Source organism: Stenella coeruleoalba, assembly GCF_951394435.1.
Source record: "Stenella coeruleoalba genome assembly, chromosome: 8".
In the NCBI taxonomy this organism is placed as follows: Eukaryota; Metazoa; Chordata; class Mammalia; order Artiodactyla; family Delphinidae; genus Stenella; species Stenella coeruleoalba.
This window is the reverse complement of record NC_137154.1, coordinates 94943705-94966677: the sequence shown is the minus strand read 5'-3', so window position 1 is coordinate 94966677 and position 22973 is coordinate 94943705. Positions and strand designations below refer to the sequence as shown.

At 51.7% G+C, this 22973-nt stretch overlaps 1 protein-coding gene across 3 annotated transcripts; it reads left to right on the top strand.

The window, feature by feature from the left end:
- Positions 1-14733: 14733 nt before the first annotated feature.
- MCAM (melanoma cell adhesion molecule) lies at positions 14734-22746 on the top strand. Of its 3 annotated transcripts, XM_079928814.1 has the most exons (16): positions 14865-14944; positions 16764-16888; positions 16986-17193; positions 17279-17349; positions 17445-17532; positions 18601-18780; positions 18857-18978; positions 19061-19223; positions 19319-19437; positions 19524-19665; positions 19833-19954; positions 20063-20204; positions 20304-20375; positions 20566-20713; positions 21036-21153; positions 21634-22746. In XM_079928814.1, exons 1-16 carry the CDS (start codon positions 14878-14880, stop codon positions 21661-21663), a joined length of 1917 nt encoding a protein of 638 aa, XP_079784940.1. In that variant the 5' UTR covers positions 14865-14877; the 3' UTR covers positions 21664-22746. The 3 variants fall into 3 exon arrangements, with proteins under 3 accessions (XP_079784942.1, XP_079784940.1, XP_079784941.1); XM_079928816.1 differs by lacking the exon at positions 21634-22746 and having other exon boundaries at positions 14734-14944; positions 21036-21344; XM_079928815.1 differs by lacking the exon at positions 21036-21153.
- The last annotated feature ends 227 nt before the right edge of the window (positions 22747-22973 follow it).

Genomic DNA, 22973 nt, shown 5'->3' with positions numbered 1-22973 from the left:
TGCGCCATATACCCTGTGTGGCACATAGTTGAACTTGTTACTAGACCTTACCTTGACTGTGATCGTGATGGCTTTCTTTGGAATGTTAAAAAGATTATATACAATATTTTCTGGATCTACGCAAAGTTGAAACATCTTAGGAAGACACCTATCACATCTGACCTTCCAACCGTTCTTGGAAGCATGACGAGCATTCTGGTTACAGGCTGTTAAAACAAGTAGATATAATTAACACATGATGCTAAAAGAACTTGAAGAGTTAAGCAAAACGACAGAAGATGCTCAAATAAAGAGTAAATCATGGTCACAAGTAGAAAATGAAATTATTCTTGCTACCCACACGTATTTGAGATGGACTGTTGCTTACTATTAATAATATTGGCAAAAGTTTAACAAATCTAAATCTAAGCTTGACTATTTTAGTTTCTTTGTTTTTTCACAATTGATGAGCCAATATTGATACACTATTATTACTAACTGAAGTCCGTAGTTTACATTAGGGTGCACTTTTGGTGTCGTACATCCTATGGGTTTTGACCGATGTATAACGCCGTGTATCTACCATTACAATATCATACAGAATATTTTCATTGCCCTAAAAATCCCCTGTGCTCCACCTGTTCATCCCTTTTCTCCTTCACCCCCAGCCCCAACTCCTGACCATCACTGATCTTTTTACTGTCTCCATCGGTTTGCCTTTTCCAGAATGTCATATCATTGGAATCATGCAGTGCATAGCCTTTTCAAATTAGCTTCTTTCACTTAGCAATATGTATTTAGGGTTCCTCCATGTCTTTTTGTGACTTGATAGCTCACTTTTTTTTTTTTTTGCATATGCTCTTTTTTATTTCCCATTTAACATCTTTATTGGAGTATAATTGCTTTACAATGGTGTGTTAGTTTCTGCTATATAACAAAGTGAATCAGTTATAAATATACATATATCCCCATATCTCCTCCCTCTTGCGTGTCCCTCCCTCCCACCTCCCCCATCCCACCCCTCTAGGTGTCACAAAGCACCCAGCTGATCTCCCGGTGCTATGCGGCTGCTTCCCACTAGCTATCTATTTTACATTTGGTAGTGTATATATGTCCATGCCACTCTCTCACTTTGTACCAGCTTACCCTTCTGCCTCCCCATATCCTCAAGTCCATTCTCTAGTAGGTCTGCGTCTTTATTCCCATCTTTCCCCTAGGTTCTTCATGACCATTTTTTTTTCTTAGATTCCAATATATGTGTTAGCATACAGTATTTGTTTTTCTCTTTCTGACTTACTTCACTCTGTATGACAGACTCTAAGTCCATCCACCTCACTACAAATAACTCAATTTCATTTCTTTTTATGGCTAGATAGCTCACTTTTTTCTAATCCCTGAATAATATTCCATTGTATGGATTACCTTCCAGTTATCCATTCCCCTATTAAAGGACATGACACAGTTGCCTCCATGTTTTGACAATTATGAATATATCTGCTATAAACATCTGTGTGCAGGTTTTTATGTAGACCTAAGTTTTCAACTCATTTGGGTAAATACCAAGGAGTAGGATTACTGGATCGTATGATAGGGGTATGTTTCACTTCATAAGAAATTTCCAAACTATTTTCCAAAGTGGCTGTACCATTTTGCATTCCCACTAGTAATGAATGAGAGTTCCTGTTGCTCCACATCCTCTCTAGCACTTGGTGTTGTCAGTGTTTTTGGACTTTAGCTATTCTAATAGGTGTGCCATAGCATCTCCTTGTTGTTGTTGGGTTTTTTTAAATATTTATTTATTTATTTGGTTGTGCCAGATCTTAGTTGCGGCAGGCAGGCTCCTTACTTGTGGCAGGAGTGCTCCTTAGTTGCAGCTCGCAGGCTCCTTAGTTGCGGCATGTGGGCTCCTTAGTTGTGACATGCAAACTCTTAGTTGTGGCATGCAAACTATTAGTTGCGGCATGCATGTGGGATGTAGTTCCCTGACTTGGGATCAAACCCAGGCCCCCTGCACTCGGAGTCCGGAGTCTTAACCACCGTGCCACCAGGGAAATCCCTCTCCTTGTTTTAATTTGCAATTCCCCAATGACAAATGACGCTGACATCTTTGGATATTTGCCGTCTCTACATCTTCTTTGGTGAGGTGTCTGTTGAGGTCTTTAGCCCTTTTTTTTTTTTTCTTTTTTCGGTACGCGGGCCTCTCACTGTTGTGGCCTCTCCGGTTGCGGAGTACAGGCTCCAGACGCGCATGCTCAGCGGCCATGGCTCACGGGCCCAGCCACTCCACGGCATGTGGGATCTTCCCGGACCGGGACACGAACCCCTGTCCCCTGCATCAGCAGGCGGACTCTCAACCACTGCGCCATCAGGGAAGCCCCTAGCCCATTTTTTAAATTGGGTTTTTTGTTTTCTTATTTTTGAGTTTTAAGAGCTCTTTATAAATATATTTGGGGATTACCAGTTATTTATCAGATATGTGTTTTGTAAATATTTTCTCCCAGTCTGTGGCTTGTCTTTTCAGTCTCAACAATGTCTTTCACAGAACTTAAGTTTTTAATTTTAATGAAGCCCAATTTAACAATTTTTTTCTTTCACAGAGTATGCCAAAAATTCACCGCCAAACCCAAGATCACTTAGATTTTCTCCTGTTATCTAGAAATTTTAGAGTCTTGCATTGAACATTTAGGTCTATGAGACTGTTAATTTTTGTGAAACATGTAAGATCCGTGACTTTTGCATGTCCAGTAGTTGTTTTATTTTCAAAAGGATGAAATACTTTCTTTTAAATTTCAAAATACTACCTAAAGCTAAAGAGGCTGCATTCTAATAAACTATAAGGAAATGAAGCTTGACAGTACACTCTGTTGGCAAGGCACTGGAGAAACAGGCACTCTCATACGTTGCTGGTAGGAAAGTAAAATGTTCCCACGCCAGTGGAGAGGAGTTTGGCAATATCTACACAAACATTATTACAAACCTGCCGTAATCAATACAGTGTGGTACTGGCATAAAGACAGACATTCATGGACTTCCCTGGTGGTCCAGTGGTTAAGACTCCATGCTTCCACTGCAGGGGGCACGGGTTCAATCCCTGGCCCCGGAACTAAGATCCTGCAGGCCTTGTGGCACAAGAACAAACAACAACAAAAAACAGACATTCATATAGACCAATGAATGGAATAGAGAGCCAGAAATAAACTCTCACATATACAGTCAAATGATCTTCAACAAAGGTGCCAAGACCACTCAATGGGGAAAGGACAGTGTCTTCAACAAACGGTGTTGGGATAGCTACATGCAAAAGCATGAATTTAGACACTTAGCTTACACTATATAAACAAGGGTACTCTACTCAATACTCTGTAATGGCCTATATGGAAAAGAACCTAAAAAAGAGTGGATACATCTATATGTACAACTGATTCACTTTGTTGTACCCCTGAAACTAACACAACATTGTAAATCAACTATACTCCAATAAACATTTTTTTTAATGGAACAAAGACCTAAACATAAGACCCCCAAACTTTAAAATTCCCAGAAGAAAACATAGAGGGAAAGCTTCATGACATTGGACTTGGCAATGATTTCTTGGATATTACACCAAAACGATAAGCACCAAAAGAAAAAATAGACAAATGGGACTACACCAAACTTGGAGGCTTTTGTGCATCAGGGAACACAATCAACAGAGTAGGGAGGACAACCTACAGAGCTGGGGAAAGTATTTGCAGATCGTGTATCTAATGAAGGTTTGTGTCTGGAATGTGGAAAGAGCTCCTACCACTCTACAACAGGAAATCAAATAGCTTGATTGGGGATGGGCGGAAGATCTGAAAGGACATTTCTTCAAGGACGATGTGCATTTGGCCAGCAGGCATATGAGGGGATGCTGGGCACTTCTGGTTCTGACAGAGGTGCTGGTAAAGGATGCCACCTTGTGCCCAATGGGATGGCTGCTATCAAGGAAACAGAAAATAGCAGGTGTCCTCAAGGACATAGCGAGGATAAGCCCTTGTGCACTGTTGGTGGGATTGTGGAGTGGGACAGCTGCTATATAAAACAGTATGGAGGGTCCTCAGAAAACTAAAAATAGAACTACCATATGAGTTAACAATCCCACTTCTGGGTATATATCCAAGAGAATTGAAAGCAGGGTCTTAAAGAGACCACTGCAAAGAGAAGTCCGCACACTGCAACAAAGAGTAGCCCCCGTTCACCACAACTAGAGAAAACCCTCGCACAGCAACAAAGACCCAGCGCAGCCAAAAATAAATAAATAAAATAAATAAATTTATAACAACAACAAAAAAAGTGTAAACTGGAAATTACCCTGTATTAAATAGTTCTTCCTTATTCCTTTTTTTTTAACAGCTGCATTGTACTCCACTGGATTTACCTACCAGAGTTTTGTCAACCAATCTCCTGTTCAGACTTTTAGATAATTTTCAATATTTTGCAATTATAAATAATGTTACAATAAATTTTCATTTTGTTGAAAGTGTCTTAACAGTAAATTCCTAGAAGTGGATATCTGGGTCAAAAGGTAAATGCATATGTAGGTTTTTTGGTTTTGTTAATTGTGGTAAAAAAAAGCATAAAGTAAAATTTAACTTTTCCACCCTTTTTAAGCAAACAGTGCAGTAGTGGTAAGTATATTCACATTATCGTGAAACAGATGTCCAGAACCTTTTTGCCTCGCAAAACTGAAGCTCTATGCCCATTAAATAAAAACTCCTCTTTTCCCCTTCCCCCCGACCCCCAGAAACCACCGTTCTACTTTCTGTTTCTATGAATCTGACTATTTTAGATACCTCATATAAGTGGAATTGTATAGTATTCATCTTTTTGTGACTGGCTTTTCTCACTTAGCATGATGTTTTCATGTTTCATCCACGTTGTGGCATGTGTCGGAATTTCAACCACTTTTACGGGTGAATGATATTCCATTGTATGAATAGACCACATTTTGTTTATTCATTTATCTGTCAGTGGACACTTGGATTGCTTCTACCTCTTGGCTATTGTGGATAGTGCTGCTATGAACATGGGTGTGGACCCTGCGCCACCAGGGAAGCCCCAGTTTACACTTTTAAGTGAAAAAAAGCAAAGTGTAAAATATTATATATCGTATGGTACCTTCTGTGTAAGAGAGACGGGGAAATAAGAAAACATAGGCGGTTCCCTGGTGCTCAGTGGTTAAGAATCCGCCTGCCAATGGAGGGGACAAGGGTTCAAGCCCTGGTCCGGGAAGATCCCACATGCCGCGGAGCAACTAAGCCCATGCACCACAACTACTGAGCCTGCGCTCTAGAGCCCACGAGCCACAACTACTGAAGCCCGTGCGCCTAGAGCCCGTGCTCCGCAACAAGAGAAGCCACCGCAATGAGAAGCCCGCGCACCGCAACGAAGAGTAGCTTCCGCTCGCCGCAACTAGAGAAAGCCCACACACAGCAACGAAGACCCAACGCAGCCAAAAATAAAAATAAAATTTAAATTAAATTTTAAAAATAAAATAAAATAAAACCATCATGGTAAAAACTGGTTCAGGCCAGAACCATTAAGGGATGCTAACGTATATATTACCTATGTAGTATTCCAGCCTGGGGTGCATAACCCTAATTTAAGCACAAGATTACACCAGACAAATCCAAATTGACAAATATGAAGCAAAGTCTGAGGAACTGTTGCAGATTAAAGAAGAGTAATGAGACCTGAGGACTAAAGGCAATAGAGAATTCTGTACCAGAGGGGAAAGACAAATGCCGCAGTGGACGTTATTGGGACTCTTATCAAAATGGAATATGGATTATAGACTAGAAATGTTTTGTATCAGTTTAAATCTTCTAAATTTTGTAACTGTTTCGTGGTTGTATGGGACAATATCCTTCTTCTCAGGAAATACTGAAGTATTAAGGGACCTAGGAGCATGACGTACGCAACCTACTTTCATGATTCATAAACTCAAATTATACATAAGTGCACACATATCAATAAAAATTTTTAGTTAAAATTTTATTAAAAATTGTAATTTAGAGAGGATAAAAAAGCAAAATCTGGGGAATTCCCTGGCGGTCCATTGGTTAGGACTCCTCGCTTCCACTGCCAAGGGCGCGGGTTCAATCCCTGGTCGGGGAACTAAGATCCCGCAAGCTGCAGGGCACAGCCAAAAAAAGCAAAATCTGTGGCAAAATGTTAATCACCTTTGACACTAGGCAAAGGGTATATACAAAGACTCTATACTATGTTTGCAACTTTTCTGAGTGTTTGAAATTATTTCAAAATAGAGTTAAATACATATACACAGAAACTAAAACAAGGAAATAAAAATGTTTGCATGGGCCTAAAGGAAAGGAATCACGTGCAAGTAATCCCCAGACTAATTTCTAGAGAGACTAACTTCTGGTCAAGTTCAAATTACAGTTTCAATTGCAGAGAGATTTGAAGAAATGTAGCAAAATACTACTCTTTGGGGGTTTTTTAAAATAATAGGTTAGCACTGAATAATTTGAAAAAAGTAAAACTTAAACAGCAAATGGAGCTAGATATTGGTTTAAAATATGTTGAAAATTATAATGATAAAGCTTTATAAGATGAAAAAATATTTTAATATTTTTATTATTAAAATTTATTAAAATTTAATAATATTATATTTATTATATTTATTATAATAAATAAATTATAAATATATATAAATATTAAAATTATTATTAAAATATTAATATTTATAATCTGTGACTCCTTTATAATATTTGAATATGACATATAAAATTTATGATTCAATTCTGATCTAAGTATTGCTTTAAAAATATTAGTAATAATTTCAGCTTGGAGCAAAGTTTCTCTTTATTGAAATTAATTTTGTAAACATCTAAGAACAACAACTCAAGAAAAGTAAGTTAATTTGGCATTACTGGCAACAGAATATGCATTTGGGATTTTGGCAAAATGAAGGCAAGAAGAATTTATTTAATGGAATATTATATAATAACTATGAGTTGCATATGACTTTATTATCCATCCAAGCATTGCTGGGCCAATGTGAGAACACCCAGGCACGTGCAATGATAGTTTAATTAAATTATCTTGGATATTTTGCTGACTTTGTCATACAAAAACTACAGCTTCACATATTTTTTAATTTTGTCATTAGAAAGGCTATTTGTCAAGGTAAGAGGACAGAGCATATTTAACAGAGTTGGTTAGCCTTCAAATAATTCAAATATTTCAACCTTCATTTGTATCTGACCTGGCCACACAAATATTGGTGGGTTTGGTCCTTTCATTGTTTCTATTTGAAAGTATAAATATAGATGTAGATAATATAAAATATTCTTACACAAAAGGTAGCATTCCACATGTAGCATTCTATATCAAGCTTTAATTTAAAACTCTAGTCTTCATCAACTATACCTCAATAAAAAGTGTCAATGACCCCCAAATAAATAAATAAGTAAAATTACATTCTAGTGATCACTCCATATCAGCGTATAGGGAGTGTTCTAATCCTTTTAACAGCTGCATATACTCCACTGAGTGGAGTTTATTCAAAGATTGTTTATAGGGGACTCAAAAGTGTTGTGTCCCACCTCAAGTTGGATGTGGTAAGGAGAAAAGGCTACCAAGAGGCTCTCAGTCATGGTGGGTGACATAAGGGACAAGGTCCCTCCCATGCTTATCTTTCACTCTAGTGTGGAGCTGCTATGATCAGAGGGATGGATTGGCTTGTTGAAATAAGGCCATAACCCAGGTGTAGCAGCAGCCTCCCCAGAAGCGGCTGGAAGTTTCCAACCTCAGTCACCCAAGGGAGAGGAGGAAGCTGGGAGGGGAAATGGGACCTTAGAAAGTGGGACCTTTGGTTCTGTCCCTCTGGGGCTGAACTCAGATGGATCTAAACTGATTGGCAGGTGTTCCCCTACTCAAAACCATTTATACACACCCTGCTGTGCTAGATCATTTACCAGGGTTTACAAATCCTCTGTGATCTGGCCTCATCCCTCACTAAATTCATTCCTCCCTTGCAGGATACTAACCAACCGCTAGTCGTCTCCTGCACAGAGCATGCTGTCACACTCCATTTACCCAGGTACCTACCATTATCCCTTAATTTGAAGCTAGGTGTCAACTCTTCCAGGAAGCCTTCCCTGGTCACCTCAAGCTGAGTTAAGGAACTGTTTCACGTGCATCTTTGCACGCTAGTACTTGGCACGTTGTATTCTAATTGTTTACTTGTCTGTCCCCCTCACTAGAGTACAGAACTCTCAAGCACATGGACCTCGTCTTAGTTATCATCCCATCCCCCGCCCCCAACTTAGTACCCTAAACACGATATCCTAGTTCAGTTACAAGACAGAGAAGGGAGCCACCACAATGCCCTGTTCCTTCAAAGCAAACCCTATCTGTCCACATGTCACCTCTATTTGTACTGCAGTGCTGTCATCGCTCAGGACGAATTGAAATGAGGCCTAAGAGTTTGGTTTCTGCAACTCATCAGTCCAGCTTTTCAGTACCCCCATCCTCCCACCTACTCCGTAAGATGAGAGAACAATTGAAACTAGGGGCGCCAGGGGGCGCTCTCAGGCAGAGAAGAAATAAAGAAACCATTATAAATCTAAATTTCAATTTCATCACATCATTTTGCCATTGCTCAAGAACCTGCAGTGGCTCCCCATTGCCTACTCTATCTCAAGATCCAAGTTCCTCCCCCATGACCTAACTTCACCTCATCTGCCCAAGCTCTCACATAGATGCACCCTCTACCCTGTTGAATTTCTATTTAGCCATGTAACGGTTTATTTAGTACCAGCTGTTTGCATAAGGGTGGTACCAACAGGTGGTAGCAGTGGCTGAAGCTCTCCTTAAGACACTCCAAGTAAACGTATAATAAAAGTGAAAGCAGCGGGCTTGCTATGCAAATGGCAAGCAAGGTCTCCCAGCCTCCCCCATCAGCCTGATCTTCTAGCCAGTTGCCCATGCTGAAGCTCTTCTTATACAGAAGAAGCAGTTTTCACTGTGCATGCCCCTTTCTCTCTTCCCCACCCCCTCTCATTGCTTGTGCCACTTGCCCTGCCTGGAATGATCTATCCTCACTCCTCCTCTATCTAAACTTGACTTTTCACTGAAGCCGCCACACCTCCAGAAAGCCTTTCCTGGCAAGTGCAGGCCGAGTCCACGTGGATGCTGCCTCTTCTGAACCCCTGTTGCATTTCCTGTTTATACACATAATTCGGTGATATTCCAATCCACTGCTTTCATTTCCATGAGATGCTTACTAAATTCGGCTGTAAATCATGACAGGTGTGGGGCCCGGGTTTTGGAGTTACATCAACCTTGGTTCAAATTTTAGCTCCTCGGAGTGATCAAAAAGTTCTGGAACTAGACAGTGGTGATGGTTGCATGACATTGCGAGTGTACTTAACGCCGCTGAATTGTACACTTAAAATGGTTAAAAGGGTAAGTTTTATGTTATGTGTATTTTACCACAGTGAAGAAAACGTAGCTCCGTGACTCACAGGCTGCCTGACTTTAAGTCATGTAACTCTTTTCACTTCTGTTTCGTCGTTTTTTGTTGCAAAGATCAAGATAAACATTAGTGATGAAAATGACCCTTAAGTGACGGGCTGAGTTGTAAAGCACTGTGCAAATATTAGCTATGAGCAGCTTCTTCTCTCATTCCGAGCACTGCCATGTCCCCTCTGAACAGTCACTGGTTTGGCCACTTGCCCAAGATTAGCTAATTAAATGGCAGTGTTGTCTCAAAGCCTCCTTCATGGAGTTTACAGCCGGGTGTTGGAGACCAAAGTTGAACCAGCACTTTCCAGTGTGATTGGGACACAAAGGGAAGGTGCCAGGGAGAGCACAGCCCCTGGGGCTTTTCTCTGACTCCGAATCCTTCCACTTTTCAAGTCCCCTTGAAGCCCTGGGCCCTGGGGTATGGGTCAGGGAGGCAGGGTTCAGGTCATCGACTTGCCACCCCTCTCTCTCCCCACCTCCAAGATCAGCTGTGGCAACTACAGAGGGGATCGCAGGCCCCTGCAGGGGTGCAGTGGAACAAGGCTCCCCTCCTCCAGGGCTCCTCCTGGGTTGTTCAAAGCTCTGTGTGGAAGGGAAAACGCAATGCAGAAGTGGCCTTCAGGGAGGAGACACAGCAGAACCCGGGATCCCTAGGCTTCCTGTAGGCTCCTCTCTGGTAGACTACCTAGGCTTTCCTCAGGGACAACTCAAAGTCAAATTTAAACAGCTCTCTGGGGACATTGCTCCTCCTGGGTGGTGGTATTTTGGGGAGCGGATGTGAACTTCCCTGAGGGGGAGAGGTGTAGGCTCCCAGCATCCTGCCCTGTGCCCTCCCCCTGCCCCCAACTTGCTCCATTCTCCAAATTTAGGATGGCAGGAGGAAGTGGGAAGATGTTTAAGTCCTCCGAGGCCAGAGAGCAGAGACCCAGCACTGGGAGCGAGAGGCTCCATTCTTACAGCTGACAGGAGTGGATCCAGCGGGGCTAGAGGGCGACCCAGAAGCCCGCACCCCTGCTCTGATGCCGAAATCCTGGCTGCGCAGTCCTACTCTCTCCTCGATCAGAGGTCACTGCACCCCCGGGAGGCCGTCCGCAGGGACTCCTCACGCAGCCTGGCTCTCTCCCCAACACCCCAGCCCACCCCTACTCGCAACTCTGCCCCTGCCCCCCTCACTTCCCAAAGCGGAGGCTGAATCACCACTACCAGCCCTCGCTGAGAAAGGCCTGGAGACCGGATTCGAGGCTTCCGGAGAGCCCCAGGGTCCCCTGCCCGAGCCCCTCCCCGGCCCGCCACGGCCTGAGCATTTATGGTAATGTTTGGATTGGTGCGAGAGCGGCCGGATGCCCCGCCTCCCCGCGGCCTCCGCCGGTCAAGACCTGGGGAGCAGGGGCTCCTGGGATCCCCTGGGCTGAGGCCCTGGGTGCTGGAGGGCTGCCCACGTGGAGAGGCCCCTGGGGTCTGAGAGGACTAGAGGGACAATCTCGGTCTGAAGGATGGCTCAACAGGGCGGGGGCTAGGATGGGAAGGATGTGATCCCCCTCAGTATACCCCACCCACTGCTATCCTCTCTCTGGTTTATGGGTCCCTAGTCCCCAGGAAGTGTCCCCATGCACCCACATCCTCTTTCTCTTTCTCTCCCGCACTCCCTGGCAGAGAAGGGCCTGAGAGGGGAGGCCAGCAGCTCCCAGGGGAGTCGCTGGAATGCTGGGAGCCTGGGAACAGACCCCGCAGTCAGTCCCTGGGAAAGCCAGGCTGTGGGAATCCCACCCGCAGACCCCTCCCCAGGAGGCGACACCGGATGCCAGAGACAGACCCCACCTCCCCAAGAGGGGGGCTTTGTGAGAGTGGGAAAACCCCTGTCCAAGCCCCAGCCTGGCTCGACCCCAGAGTTCAGTAGGCCAGCTGTGACGGAGACGCCCCTCCCCCGCCCTCCTCTCCCCGGCCTGCTCCAGCATAATCCCCGCCATTGTGCCACCACCTCCCTTCCCCCTCCCCTTCTCTGCACCCCTGTACAATGGGTCCTTTGCCTCCTCCAGCACTCAGGGTGGAGATGAACGCACTCACGGTTTTTCCAAGTTTAAAAATAGCCCCTCCCATCCCCCCCCAAGTCCCCCTCCTCCTCTTCCATGGTGTTTCTGGGGCACACCTCAATCCAGGCCGCAGCTCCTTCTTCCTGCCCCCGGGTCAGGTGCGAAGGACATGGGTGAGACTGCGTCCGGCCAGGATAGGGGCTGCTTCCCCCCATTCAACCTCTTCCCCAGCATCTCCCACCCAGCCCCGCAGTATCCGGTTTCCTGGCCCGCTGATGTCCTCAGCAGCAGCTGCCCCCCAACCCTCCTCCTACCCAGTTTTTCACTCCCTCAGCACAGTCTTCTCCCAGCTCAGATCCCGACTCTAGAAAAATTCTCCTTCCTCCCCTCCAAAGACTCAGACCGAACCCTGCTTTGCAGCCAGGCCGGGGAGGACGCCCAGCCTTGGTCATGGCCGACATTGCTGACCTGCCCCTCCACCCGCAGCTCCTTCTCACTGCAGCTGTAAGCTTGCCTTTCTAAGCTTCCTTCCTCCGCCCAACCCGCCCTCCTCATATCCTCCCGGTTAAGGCCCCTCCACCAGAGGGGTGAGTGGGAGACCACTGTACCCACTATGAGAGAGAGAGAGAGGGCTCCTGGGTTTAATCTCACCCCAGCGAGCCCCCAGGGGCAGGCCCAGCCTTGTCTTTTGACCTCCAACTCCACTGGGGTGGGGGGGCACAATGAAATGAAAGCCCCCGCTCACCCTGGAGACGGGAGCTGAGGGACCCAGACCCAGGCCACCACCCCACCCAGCCTCAGTTTCTCTACCTGTGGTCAGACCTATGCCCATGAGACACACCGAGGGCATTCTGCACCGCGAATCCCCTCGTGTCTGAGTGGCCTGGGTCAACCATGGGGGTGGAGGAAGGCAGCCTTCCTACCCTTTCCTTCGGAGAGAAATGAGGCAGGGCATTAGGACTGTGGCCTGGGGCCCTTCTGATCCTGGCCTGCTTCTGGGCGAGGCCGCCTCCACCCCAGTCCAGGCGCAAGAGTATCTGCCGACGGAAGGCCTGCCGCGGCCTCCCTGATCTCCCTCCTGCTGGACCTCCGTCCTCTGTCACTGGAAGTTCTTCTTGCTGCCTTCTCTCTTTCCCGCGATTGCTGAAGCTCTGTCTTCTGGCATCTTGGAGGAGTTGGAGGGTTGATCCCCTCCACCTTCTGCTCCTTCAACCTGTGCTGCCGTCACTCCCATTTCTTCTGTCTCCGGTCCCCTCCGAGTCCTCTCCAAAGTCCTGACCTCTTTCTGGTTTGGAATCCTAGTGTGCCCCCCTGGTGAAGCTGTCCTGGAGTTGTCTGCCCCCTGACCTCTGGCAGCCCAGATCGCCCCAAGCTACTGGCTTACTTAAAGGACAGTCTTTGTGCTTCCTTGGTGGGGACGTGCAGGACACGGATGTCACCCTGGGCTCTAACCTCATTTCCCCTTCACTGCGGAGGCAGCTTCTCCACCCCCACCTACGTTCACTTGGCTCAGGACGGAAGAAGAATTAAGAACTGACCGTCCTTGGTGGTTAGCTGCCTTTGTTTTCAGGCCAGAGAGAGGAGAATGATTAGTTAATGGTGTTAAGTGAAGGGAAGGGGGTGGGGGCAGGGAAGCAGAGCAGCATGCCCGCTCTGAGCTTGCCAGGGCAAACAGCATCCTCCAGCCATTCCCACTCCTGCCCCTGCAGACAAACAAACGCATCCATTCCATTCTGGGCCCTGGGCCAGTCTATACCTTCACTCTGGGGGATGGGGAAGCACCATTCTCCTCTTGTTTCCCCCCCACCCCCTCCCCCTCCCCCAGGCGCCAGGCCTCTGGCCTGGCCCACCTGGCATAGCCTCTGGCTGGAAACTAATGGAGGTGAGGAGGGGGTCAGCAAGGTTGTGAAAGAAGAGGCTGATGTGGTTTGAGAGTCATCTCCGCGTCATCAAAACGCCATCCCGGAGCATCCTCTCAAGTCACCTGCCCATCTCTGGCATTTGCTGCCTCACCCTGCTCCTCCCCCAACCAGCAGCAAGGCTGCCTGCCTGGTGACAGGACTCTACCCCCAATCCAGGCCCCCTTCTGAGCCTCCCTGTTGAAGGAGTCCCCGCGGATGTGGAGCCCTTTCCCAGGGCCAGGGTGCTTGGGGTCTCTGAGGCAAGTCCGTCTCACTTGCCAGGGCCTTAGTTCAAGAGGCCAGAAGACCCAGGGTTTGGGGATGAGAGGAGCTGCAGGGTCCCCCTCACCTCACTGTGTGGCAGATCCCACTCAGGCAGGGCGGCCTGGAGTCAGTTCTGATTCCTCCTCCGATCCCCTACCCCCAGCTGCTGAGCCATAAGCCATAGGTGAGCTTAGGGGGCTTGGTGGAGGGGGGCGGAGCCCTGCTCCAGGGGGTCCTTTCAACCCTCAGGAACTGCAACAGGTGCTGGGGGTCAAGCTGGAGACCTTGCACCTGTTAACTCTTTCTTCCCCCTCTTTTCTTCATTCAGGCAAGAGGAAAGTGAGTCCAGGCTGGGCTCAATGAGTGAAGAGGGCAGAAGCAGAATTCTCAAGATCTGGGCTTGGACAAGTGTGACAACCTTGGGCCTATGAATTCAGCCCCTCCCTCCTTCCTCTAGTCAGAGACGGACTTGCAGGAGCTGGGGTGGAAGGGGCAGTCCTTAGAACACCATCTCCACTCGCCAGTACAGGTACCTCTGGGTCTGTGGGCCCTGGCTCAGTGTTCTTCCCTCAAAGCTGCCAGGACTGCCAGGCTTGGGGGCAGTGCCAGGCCGGCGGCAGCTGCAGTGGTGCAATCATTCTGGGAAGCCTGATTTTCTCTGTGGCAGGGGTCCGGCGGGGTGGAGGAGGAGGCGGGGAGAAGAGCCTAAATGGGAGGGAGGCCCCCATCAGGGACACCAAGAACCTGCTCGGCGGCTCCCCCGCCAGGAGGTCCCCCAGGGCTACACGGGCTGGCTGGGGCTGCGCAGGAGTGAGCGCGGCGGGGGTCTGACCCCGCGGGACTCCGGGTATCCGGGTCAGCTTCTCCTCGCTGCCGCCTCGGCCAGGCAGTCCGCCCCGGAGACACCTGTCACTGCCCCCTCTCCGTTCCCCAGCTGGGGGCTGGGAGGAAGGCTCCGGCCTCCCCCCACCCCGCGCCGCGCGGCTCCGCAGCGCAGCTCCGGGCATCTCGGCGCCGGGCCCGCCCCCTAGGGCTGCGGCGCGCGGGGCGGGGGCGGGGGCGTGGGGGGGGGGCTGCGCGGGGCGTGGCGGGCCGGCCTCGGCGCTCTGGCCCCCTCCCCCGCCCCCCTGACGTCAGCCCCCGGCAGCTGCGAGCTCCCTCACTTCGCTCTCGCCCTCCGGCCGGGAAGCATGGGACGGTCCGGGCTCATCTGCGCCTTCCTGATCGCCGCCTGCTGCTGCTGTCGCCGCGCGGCGGGTGAGTGAGCTCGCTGGGGTGGGGGGGGCCCGCGCCCCCAACGGAGCGGCCCGGCAGTCCGGCGGAGCGTGCCCGGGAGGAGAGCTGGCATCGCGGCGGGGGCCGGGGCTTTGCGCTGCGTCGTGCGCTCCTCTCTCCGGGTCCCAGGCACCCGGCGCGTTGCGTGCGTGCAACTCTTCTTTGCAGCCAGTTTGCAGCCTCTATTCCAGACCTTCCCGGGAGCAGAACTGGGGAGGCGGGGAGGGGGCTGCTGCCTGGAGCGGGAAGGGGTGGAGCCAAGTCCCTGGGGCCGCTGGTGAGAGCTTTTTCTCAGGTGCTTTCTCTGGGGAGCCCGTGATTGGAGCCTTGGCGGGAGGCGCCTCTACAGCGCATCCCCAAATCCTGAATCCTGCGCCCGCCTGTTGCTGGGAAAGGCAGCTTTTTTAGCTGGAGGGGTGCGCCGACCCCTCCCTCTCCCGCCTGGGCTTCGAGCCAGGCTGGAGGTGAGCGAGATGGGGAGGAACGGCGGCTCCCACCCCGGCAGGGCGTTGGCAAAGCCTGGAGGGCGGTGTGGGTCGCCTCGCGCCTACCCGGGTGACGGGATCACAGGTGTCAGGGACGAGGGATCGAGGATTACCAGAGTGGAAGCGCCCCAGACTTGTTACACCTCCCGGAATGGGACCAAGTTCAGGTGGGAAATGCGCCCCTGCACCTCGGAGTTTTTCTCTGGAACTGCCTAGGAGCCGGGAGCTCCCGGGTTCACGCTGCCCTTGTATGGCCCGCAACGGTGTCGCTTGTTTCTCTTGGCTCCCTTTCCCGGGCTCCAGCCGCTGCCTGGCTTAGATACCCTGGTTGGGTGTCTAAGCAATACCCAACTCGATGGCCTCGTGCCCATGCCGACGGTGTCCCTGGGGTACCCTTGGCTGCCGCCTTCCAATCCCTTCTGGGGAAAGGGCTAAATCGGGCTCCACCCGCTGCAGAAGGTCCAGCCCCACCCGGCCCTGCTCTTCTAGCTCTGGGGAAACGGAGTCAGGGGTGTGGAGCTTTTGCTCTGGCTTGAAGACCACTCCATCTGCCCTTGTTATCTGGGAGCCAGCCCAGGCCAACCACCCAGGCACCCGAGTCCAGCCAGATGGTATGGAGTGACATCACCTCCTCGCGGGGCGGGCAGCGCACTAGCACCACTGACGTCACTCCTGCCCACTGCCTGGCCCTTGGCCTGACCCCTGCCCTGACCCCGGGGAGAGATTCTGGCCCCCTCCGTGACTCTGACCCCTCCATACTCACAAGACTCCCAGGATGGGGTCCCCTGAGAGTGTCGGATGTTCACGGCGGTGCTGCTTAAGGAGTATGAAATAAGGGCCTCCTGGCCAGGGTTGCCCTTTGGGTTTTATGGGGGATTTGGGGAGGGGGTGTGGGGGGGCAAAGGGTAGAGATGTCTTCCTCTGGGTGTGGGGACAAAAAGGGCCTGTGTGCCCCGGCCTGGCACATGCCTTGCATTCCCACACTCTGAGCTCACCCGGGGAGGAGGGAGCCTGGAAGGAAAGGGGCCTTCCTCTTGGCCCAGAGCCTGGGTTGCCCCTCTGCCAGCCTCATCTGGGAGGTTCCTGGTGCTCAGGGTCTCTGCTCCAATGACCAGAAATGTCCATCCCCAACTCCCTTGAACCGGGAGAGGGCTGGCCCAGGGTTCGGGGGTAAAGAGTGGTTGAGGGGTAGGAGAGGACAGTGCCCTTCAGACCCTCGAAGTGGCAGGAAGAGCAGCTGCAGCGAGCGGTGTGAGTGGAGGGTATGGAGAGCAGCTGGAGCTGACACAGCTCCTCCCCCATCCCCTCCCCGCCAGGTGTGCCTGGAGAGGCTGAGCAGCCAGACCCGGAGCTGGTGGAGGTGGAAGTGGGCGGCACGGCCCTTCTGAAATGTGGCCCCTCCCACTCCCCGGGCAACTTCAGCCACGCGGACTGGTTTTCTGTGAGTGCTTGGGCCCCAGAGAGGGCAGCAGGGGCGGGAGGCTCTGCCCTTCATGTAGCCCCAGGACGCTCACCTCCTCCCTGCCACCTCCCCTTAGGTCCACAAGGAGAAGCCAACACTCATCTTCCGCGTGCGTCAGGGCCAGGGCCAGAGCGAACCTGGGGAGTACCAGAATCGGCTCAGCCTCCAGGACAAAGGGACTACTCTGGCCCTAACAGGCATCACCCCCCACGATGAGCGCATCTTCCTGTGCCAGGGCAAGCGCCCTCGGTCCCAGGAGCACCGAATCCAGCTCCGTGTCTACAGTGAGTGCCCTGTCCGTGCCTTGTGGGCAGTGTGGGGCTTCGGAAGTGGTGGTCCCATGCCCCTCCCCATTTCTCTCCCTTGCAGAAGCTCCGGAGGAGCCACTCATCCAGGTCAATGCCTTGGGCATTTCTGTGAACAGTGAGGAGCCTGGGGAGGTGAGATCTGCCGGGGTGGCCGGCGGGTAGGCAGGAGCTAAGGTGGGCTTGGCGGGGTCGCAGAGGCAGGGAGACTCACACCCTGTCCTCCTTAGGTTGCCACCTGTGTGGGGAGGAATGGGTACCCCCTTCCTCAAGTCACCTGGTACAAGAACAGCCAGTCCCTGAAGGAGGAGAAGAACCGTAAGTCATCCTCTCTGCCCTTAAAAGCCATGCTTGTGGCACAATATGGGGACCACCTTGCATTTTATTTTACTTTTTTTTTTGGCCACACCACGCAGCATGCAGGATCTTAGTTCCCCGACCGGGGATCGAACCCGTGCCCCCTGCACTGGGAGCGCAGAGTCTTAACCACCGGACCACCAGGGAAGTCCCTATTTTACTTTTTTTTTTAAGTACACAAGTGATCCTTGAAAATATTCTCATAAGAATTCAAACTGTGGAAAATCTAGAAGGAAAATTTCCTTCCTGCCCCAGACCCATTCCCAGAAATAGCTGTGCTATCAGTGTGTATGTATTCACACGGATGCAATCCTTGATTTCTAGCCTACTTCTAGGTACTTACTCACACATGTAAATATATCTAGGACTACATAGGCTTTTGTTTTTTATTATCTAAATCAGTGGTTCTCAACTAGGGGTGATTTTGCTCCCCTCCGGAACACTTGAGTGTCTGGAAATATTTTGGGTTGTCGCAAACGGATAGGTGCTACTGTCATCTAGCGGGTAGAGGCCAGGGATGCTGTAAACATCCTACAGGGCACAGGGCATGTCCAGCCCCAAACGTCAGTGGTGCTGAGGTCGAGAAACCCTGATCTGAATGACACTGTGCGCTATACATTGTTACACAACCTTGTTTTCCTTTTGACGACAAGTCTTGGAAATCTTTCCAGGTCACTCTATTTAGATCTACCTGATCGTTTTCCTACTGCCGGCATTTCACACGGTGTATATAATATAGTCTAGCTAACCATTCATTCCCATTAGTGGATGTCCAGAGTGTTTTCTCATTTCCTTTTTTTTTAAATCCCTGTAGCAGTATTCGCACACATCCTTGTATGTGTGCCTATGTGTGTTTGACTAGGGTAGATTTCGAGCAGGAAACTGCTGGGTTGAAGGGCCGCAGCTGGCATTGGTACCTGGCCCTCTCTCTACAAGGGCTCCCCTGCCATTCCGCCGACCCAGGAGATCATAGGGTGGGGTTAGAGGCGGAGCTGAGGCCGAGCCCTTCGCCCCTTCCTCCCTGCCCAGGGGTCCACATCCAGTCGTCCCAGATCGTGGAGTCGAGTGGTCTGTACACCCTGAGGAGCGTTCTGAAGGCACAGCTGACCAAGGAGGACAAAGATGCCCAGTTTTACTGCGAGCTCAGCTATCGGCTGCCCAGTGGGAACCACATGAAGGAATCTAGGGAGGTCACTGTCCCTGTTTTCTGTGAGTACCGACCCATCGCTGTGGGGCTGGGTCCTGCTAGCTCTTGGGCTGAGAGCTGCCCCCTTTGCCTGTGCAGACCCGGCAGAGAGAGTGTGGCTGGAAGTGGAGCCTGAGGGGATGCTGAAGGAGGGGGACCGCGTGGAGATCAGGTGTCTGGCTGATGGCAACCCCCCGCCCCACTTCAGCATCGGCAAGCAGGTGCGGGGCCTCTGTTCTGGGTGCAGGGGGGCAGCAGGAGTGGCTGGAGGCGCACTCTGATCATGCCTTTGTCCTCTCGCAGAACCTCAGCACCAGGGAGATGGAGGAAGAGAGGACCGATGACAACGGGGTCCTGGTCTTGGAGCCCGCCCGGAAGGAGCATAGCGGCCTCTACGAATGTCAGGGCCTGGACTTGGAAAGCACGGCATCGCTGCTGAGCGACCAGCAGGAGCTGGTGGTGAACTGTGAGGGGCTGGGGGCCCAGGACAGGGGGACCAGGCTGGGGCGAGAGGGAATTTGCCCCGCCCTGTCCTGCCTGACACGATTGCTGCGTCCCCAGATGTGTCTGAAGTCCGGGTGAGCCCCGCAGCCCCCGAGAGCCAGGAGGGCAGCAGCCTCACCCTGACCTGTGAGGCAGAGAGTAACCAGGAGCTTGAGTTCCAGTGGCTGAGAGAAAAGGTACCCAGGTGGGCTCAGGTCTCCGGGGCAAGGGGCTGTGGGGTGGGTGTGCCTAGGAGTGACCTCTGACCCATCTCTCACCCCAGACAGGCAAGGTGTTGGCAAAGGGGCCTGTGCTCCAATTACGCAACCTGAAACGGGAGGCAGGGGGAGGTTACCGCTGCGTGGCATCTGTGCCCAGCGTTCCCGGCCTGAACCGCACCCAGCTCGTCAACGTGGCCATTTTTGGTGAGGCCCTAGGCAGAGATCAGGTGGCCCCTTGAAGCCACCTTGAGTTGGGTGGTTTCAAGCTCTTTGGGGACCGAAAGCCACCCGCTGCCCTGGGGGGCTCTGGTGGGGAGGGGGGTGGCAGGCGGGCAGGGTTTGCTGTCTCACCCTTCCCCGCCCTGCCACAGGGTCCCCGTGGATGGCACTGAGGGAGAGAAAGATGTGGGTGAAGGAGAACTCCATGCTGAATCTGTCCTGTGAGGCCTCAGGGCATCCTCGGCCCAGCGTCGTCTGGAGCGTCGATGGCACGGTGAGCAGGCCCATGGCGGCCCCCCAGGCTCTCGTCCATCCCTGCGTGGGCTCTGCTGCCACGACCCAGCATCCTCCCCACCCCTGAACTGCGTCTCCTTCCTTGTAGGCCAGCGAACAGGACCAAGATCCACAGAGTGTCCTGAGCGTCCTGAATGTCCTTGTGACCCCAGAGCTGTTGGAGACAGGTGCCGAGTGCGTGGCCTCCAATTCCCTGGGCAGAAACACCACCGTCATTATCCTGGAGCTGGGTAAGGGCTTGGTCCTGCAGAGTGGGGTGGGGGCAAGCCCAAGCAGGGCACGTTCCTATCCCACCCACCCCCCCATCTGTTTAACCTCCTTCACCCCAGACTCCAACAGAAGCACTAGCCTCAGCACCTCCACCGTCAGTCCCTATGCTAGAGCCAACAGCACCTCCACAGGTGAGCTGGGCTGGATCGGGAGCAGGGTTGTGCCAGGGCGTCCTCACTCTGCCCTGACCGGGAGCCCGGGGGAGCTCTGTCGAGAAAACGATCAGCGGCCCATCTTCCATCAGCCCTGGGCTGGGCGGGGCCGCGATGGTAACATGGCAGCCTGGGGCAGGGAGTGACTCGGGGTGTCTTTTTGGGACAGAGAAAAAGCTGACAGAGCCCGAAAGCAAGGGTGTGGTCATCGTGGCCGTGACCGTGTGTGTCCTGGTCCTGGCTGTGCTGGGCGCTGTCCTCTATTTCTTCTACAAGAAGGGCAAGCTGCCGTGCGGACGGTCAGGCAAACAAGAGATGTGAGCACGGCACCCGGCACCCCGCGCCCCACCCCATCTCACGCTGCCAGCTTGTTGCCTCCTCAGGGATGTTGCCCTGCTGGCCCCTGTGCCCACTGAGCCGTTAGGAGCAGGAGGGGGACCCTGGGTCTGAGCGCTCCCCGCCTCACCGCCACTACCCAGCTTCCGTCCACCCCACTCCTCCCTCTCACCCCTGTGGCCCTTCCCTGAGCCAGACCGGAGCACCTAAGAGCCCTTCAGTACCCAGTCCCACGTCCCTCCCAACAGCCCCCATCCCCTTGCCCCCGAGTTGCCAACCTCTTGCCTCCCTCCCTCCTCCCAGCACGCTGCCCCCGTCTCGTAAGGGCGAATTTGTAGTTGAAGTTAAGTCAGATAAGCTCCCAGAAGAGATGGGCCTCCTTCAGGGCAGCAACGGTGACAAGAGGGCTCCAGGAGACCAGGTAGGAGGCAGTTCCTGTGGCCAGAGCCTGACACATCTTCAGGCACTGGGAGTGGCAGGGGCTGACGGTTGCTGAACACTAACTTTATCCTTCATCCTTCCCTGTTGGAGATGGGGAGCCGGCCCCATCTTGCCTTCCTAACACCACGCACAGACGATAGGGCCAGGCAGGTGGCTGAGGGACCCCGAGAGAGGGTAGCTGCCAGGACTGAGAGCAAGACCCCGTCCCATCACCATTTCCTGAACAGAGCTGGCGGCTCACGTCACTAGGTGTGAAGTGTGGCCCAGTGCGATTCGGGGGCCTCATCTCTTATTCCCCGCCTTGCCATCCCCATCCCCTCCCCGGCTTCTTCCCTCCAGGCGGCTGCACCTAGTTCATCAGCTGTGGCTTTGGTCCCTCCTCTCTTTTAGCGCTCACACCTTAAACCCTGGTCAGTGTCTCTGAACACCCCCCTCACTTCTGCTCTTCACCCATCTTTAGGGAGAGAAATACATCGATCTGAGGCACTAGCCCACCGAATCGCACGGCGCTCCCTCCCCTGCCTGGAACATTTCCTGTTCCCTGCTCACCTTCCTCCCCAGCACTCAGGATGGTCACCAAAGCCTCTAAAGTGGACAACACAGAAGACCCCCCTCCAGCTCACCTGCAGACCCCATTTCAGAGGGCACATGGGCCAGGACCAGAGCTGTCCTGAGAAGGACCTCACGTGGCCCTGGAGGCCCCCTCTTCAGGGACCTGTCCACCACTGTCTCAATTTGTTGAGTGACGCTCATGCCAAGGAGGGGGCCTCGGTATCCCAGAAGCACACAGGAGAGTCTCTTGCAGAACTTGTTTCCTCTTTACACATATGGATGTAAATACCTGTCTTCTACCAGCAGCCGAATTAGGTAGCCTATTTATCTTGAGCTGACTTCCTGCTCCACTGCTCCAGGGCTGGCTTCATAATTCAGCTGTATCACTGAAGTAAGGATGCGGTGAGCCCAGGCCTCTCTCTGCTGGTGACGTATGTTGCTCGCACCAGTTCTGGAGAGACCCCAGCAGTATCTAGAAGCAGTTGCCAGCCTGCCTGCCTGCCTCTGGAGTCCCCTTTGCGACACTCTTTTCTTTCTCTGGGCAGAAGTCAGGACCTGGTGTCGTCCCTTAAAAGGTATCCTGGGTGTATCTCATTGTCCCTGCAGTAAGGAAGCTGGGTGCCGCTTTCCAGAGTTAAGGCAACTGGGCCCGAGCCCCTGCATTCATTTGGCTCCCCTACCCTCTCAAGGAATCACGTAAGACTGAATGCTGGGGGTAGGGGTTGGAGATGAGGTCCAGACTGTCCTTTACGAGGGTTAAGGCTATAAAGTTATATTAGCACCAGACTTCTACAGGCTGAGCTAATGGGCCTAGACCTTAGAAGAAAGGCCCTAATGGGAGAATGGTACTTGGAGATGAGAAACGGGCCTGGCTAGAGCTTTGGGGTATGTATGTCTCTGCGTGTGTCTGTGCGTACGTGTGTGTGTATATATATGGTTTTGTTAGGTTGTAAATTTGCAAATTGTTTCCTTTTTATATATGTGTATATATATGAAAAATAAAGCTTAATTGTCCCAGAAATCTTACACTGTTTTTTATTCATCATGGGGTACCACAGCAGCCTGGGGCCTCCAGAATTGGCACTGCACCAAAAGGAACACAAAACCCTTTGCAGTTGGGAGCAGGGACCGGGGGTTACCTCTGCTTCTGAGCAGAGGGCTCAAGCTCTAACACGGGATAATGAACCTACTGAGCAGCAAAGCCGCCCTGCTCTATCTGGGCAGCTTGCAGAGCCTGGCGAGCTGCTG

What these genes read in the sequence shown, in the direction of transcription:
- MCAM (XM_079928816.1), top strand. Translation starts at nt 14,878, where the DNA reads ATGGGACGGTCCGGGCTCATCTGCGCCTTCCTGATCGCCGCCTGCTGC. An exon ending in CCTGAAGGAGGAGAAGAACC is followed by an intron (nt 17,533 to 18,600) that starts GTAAGTCATCCT and finishes CTCCCTGCCCAG; the next exon opens with GGGTCCACATCCAGTCGTCC. An exon ending in ACTTCAGCATCGGCAAGCAG is followed by an intron (nt 18,979 to 19,060) that starts GTGCGGGGCCTC and finishes GTCCTCTCGCAG; the next exon opens with AACCTCAGCACCAGGGAGAT.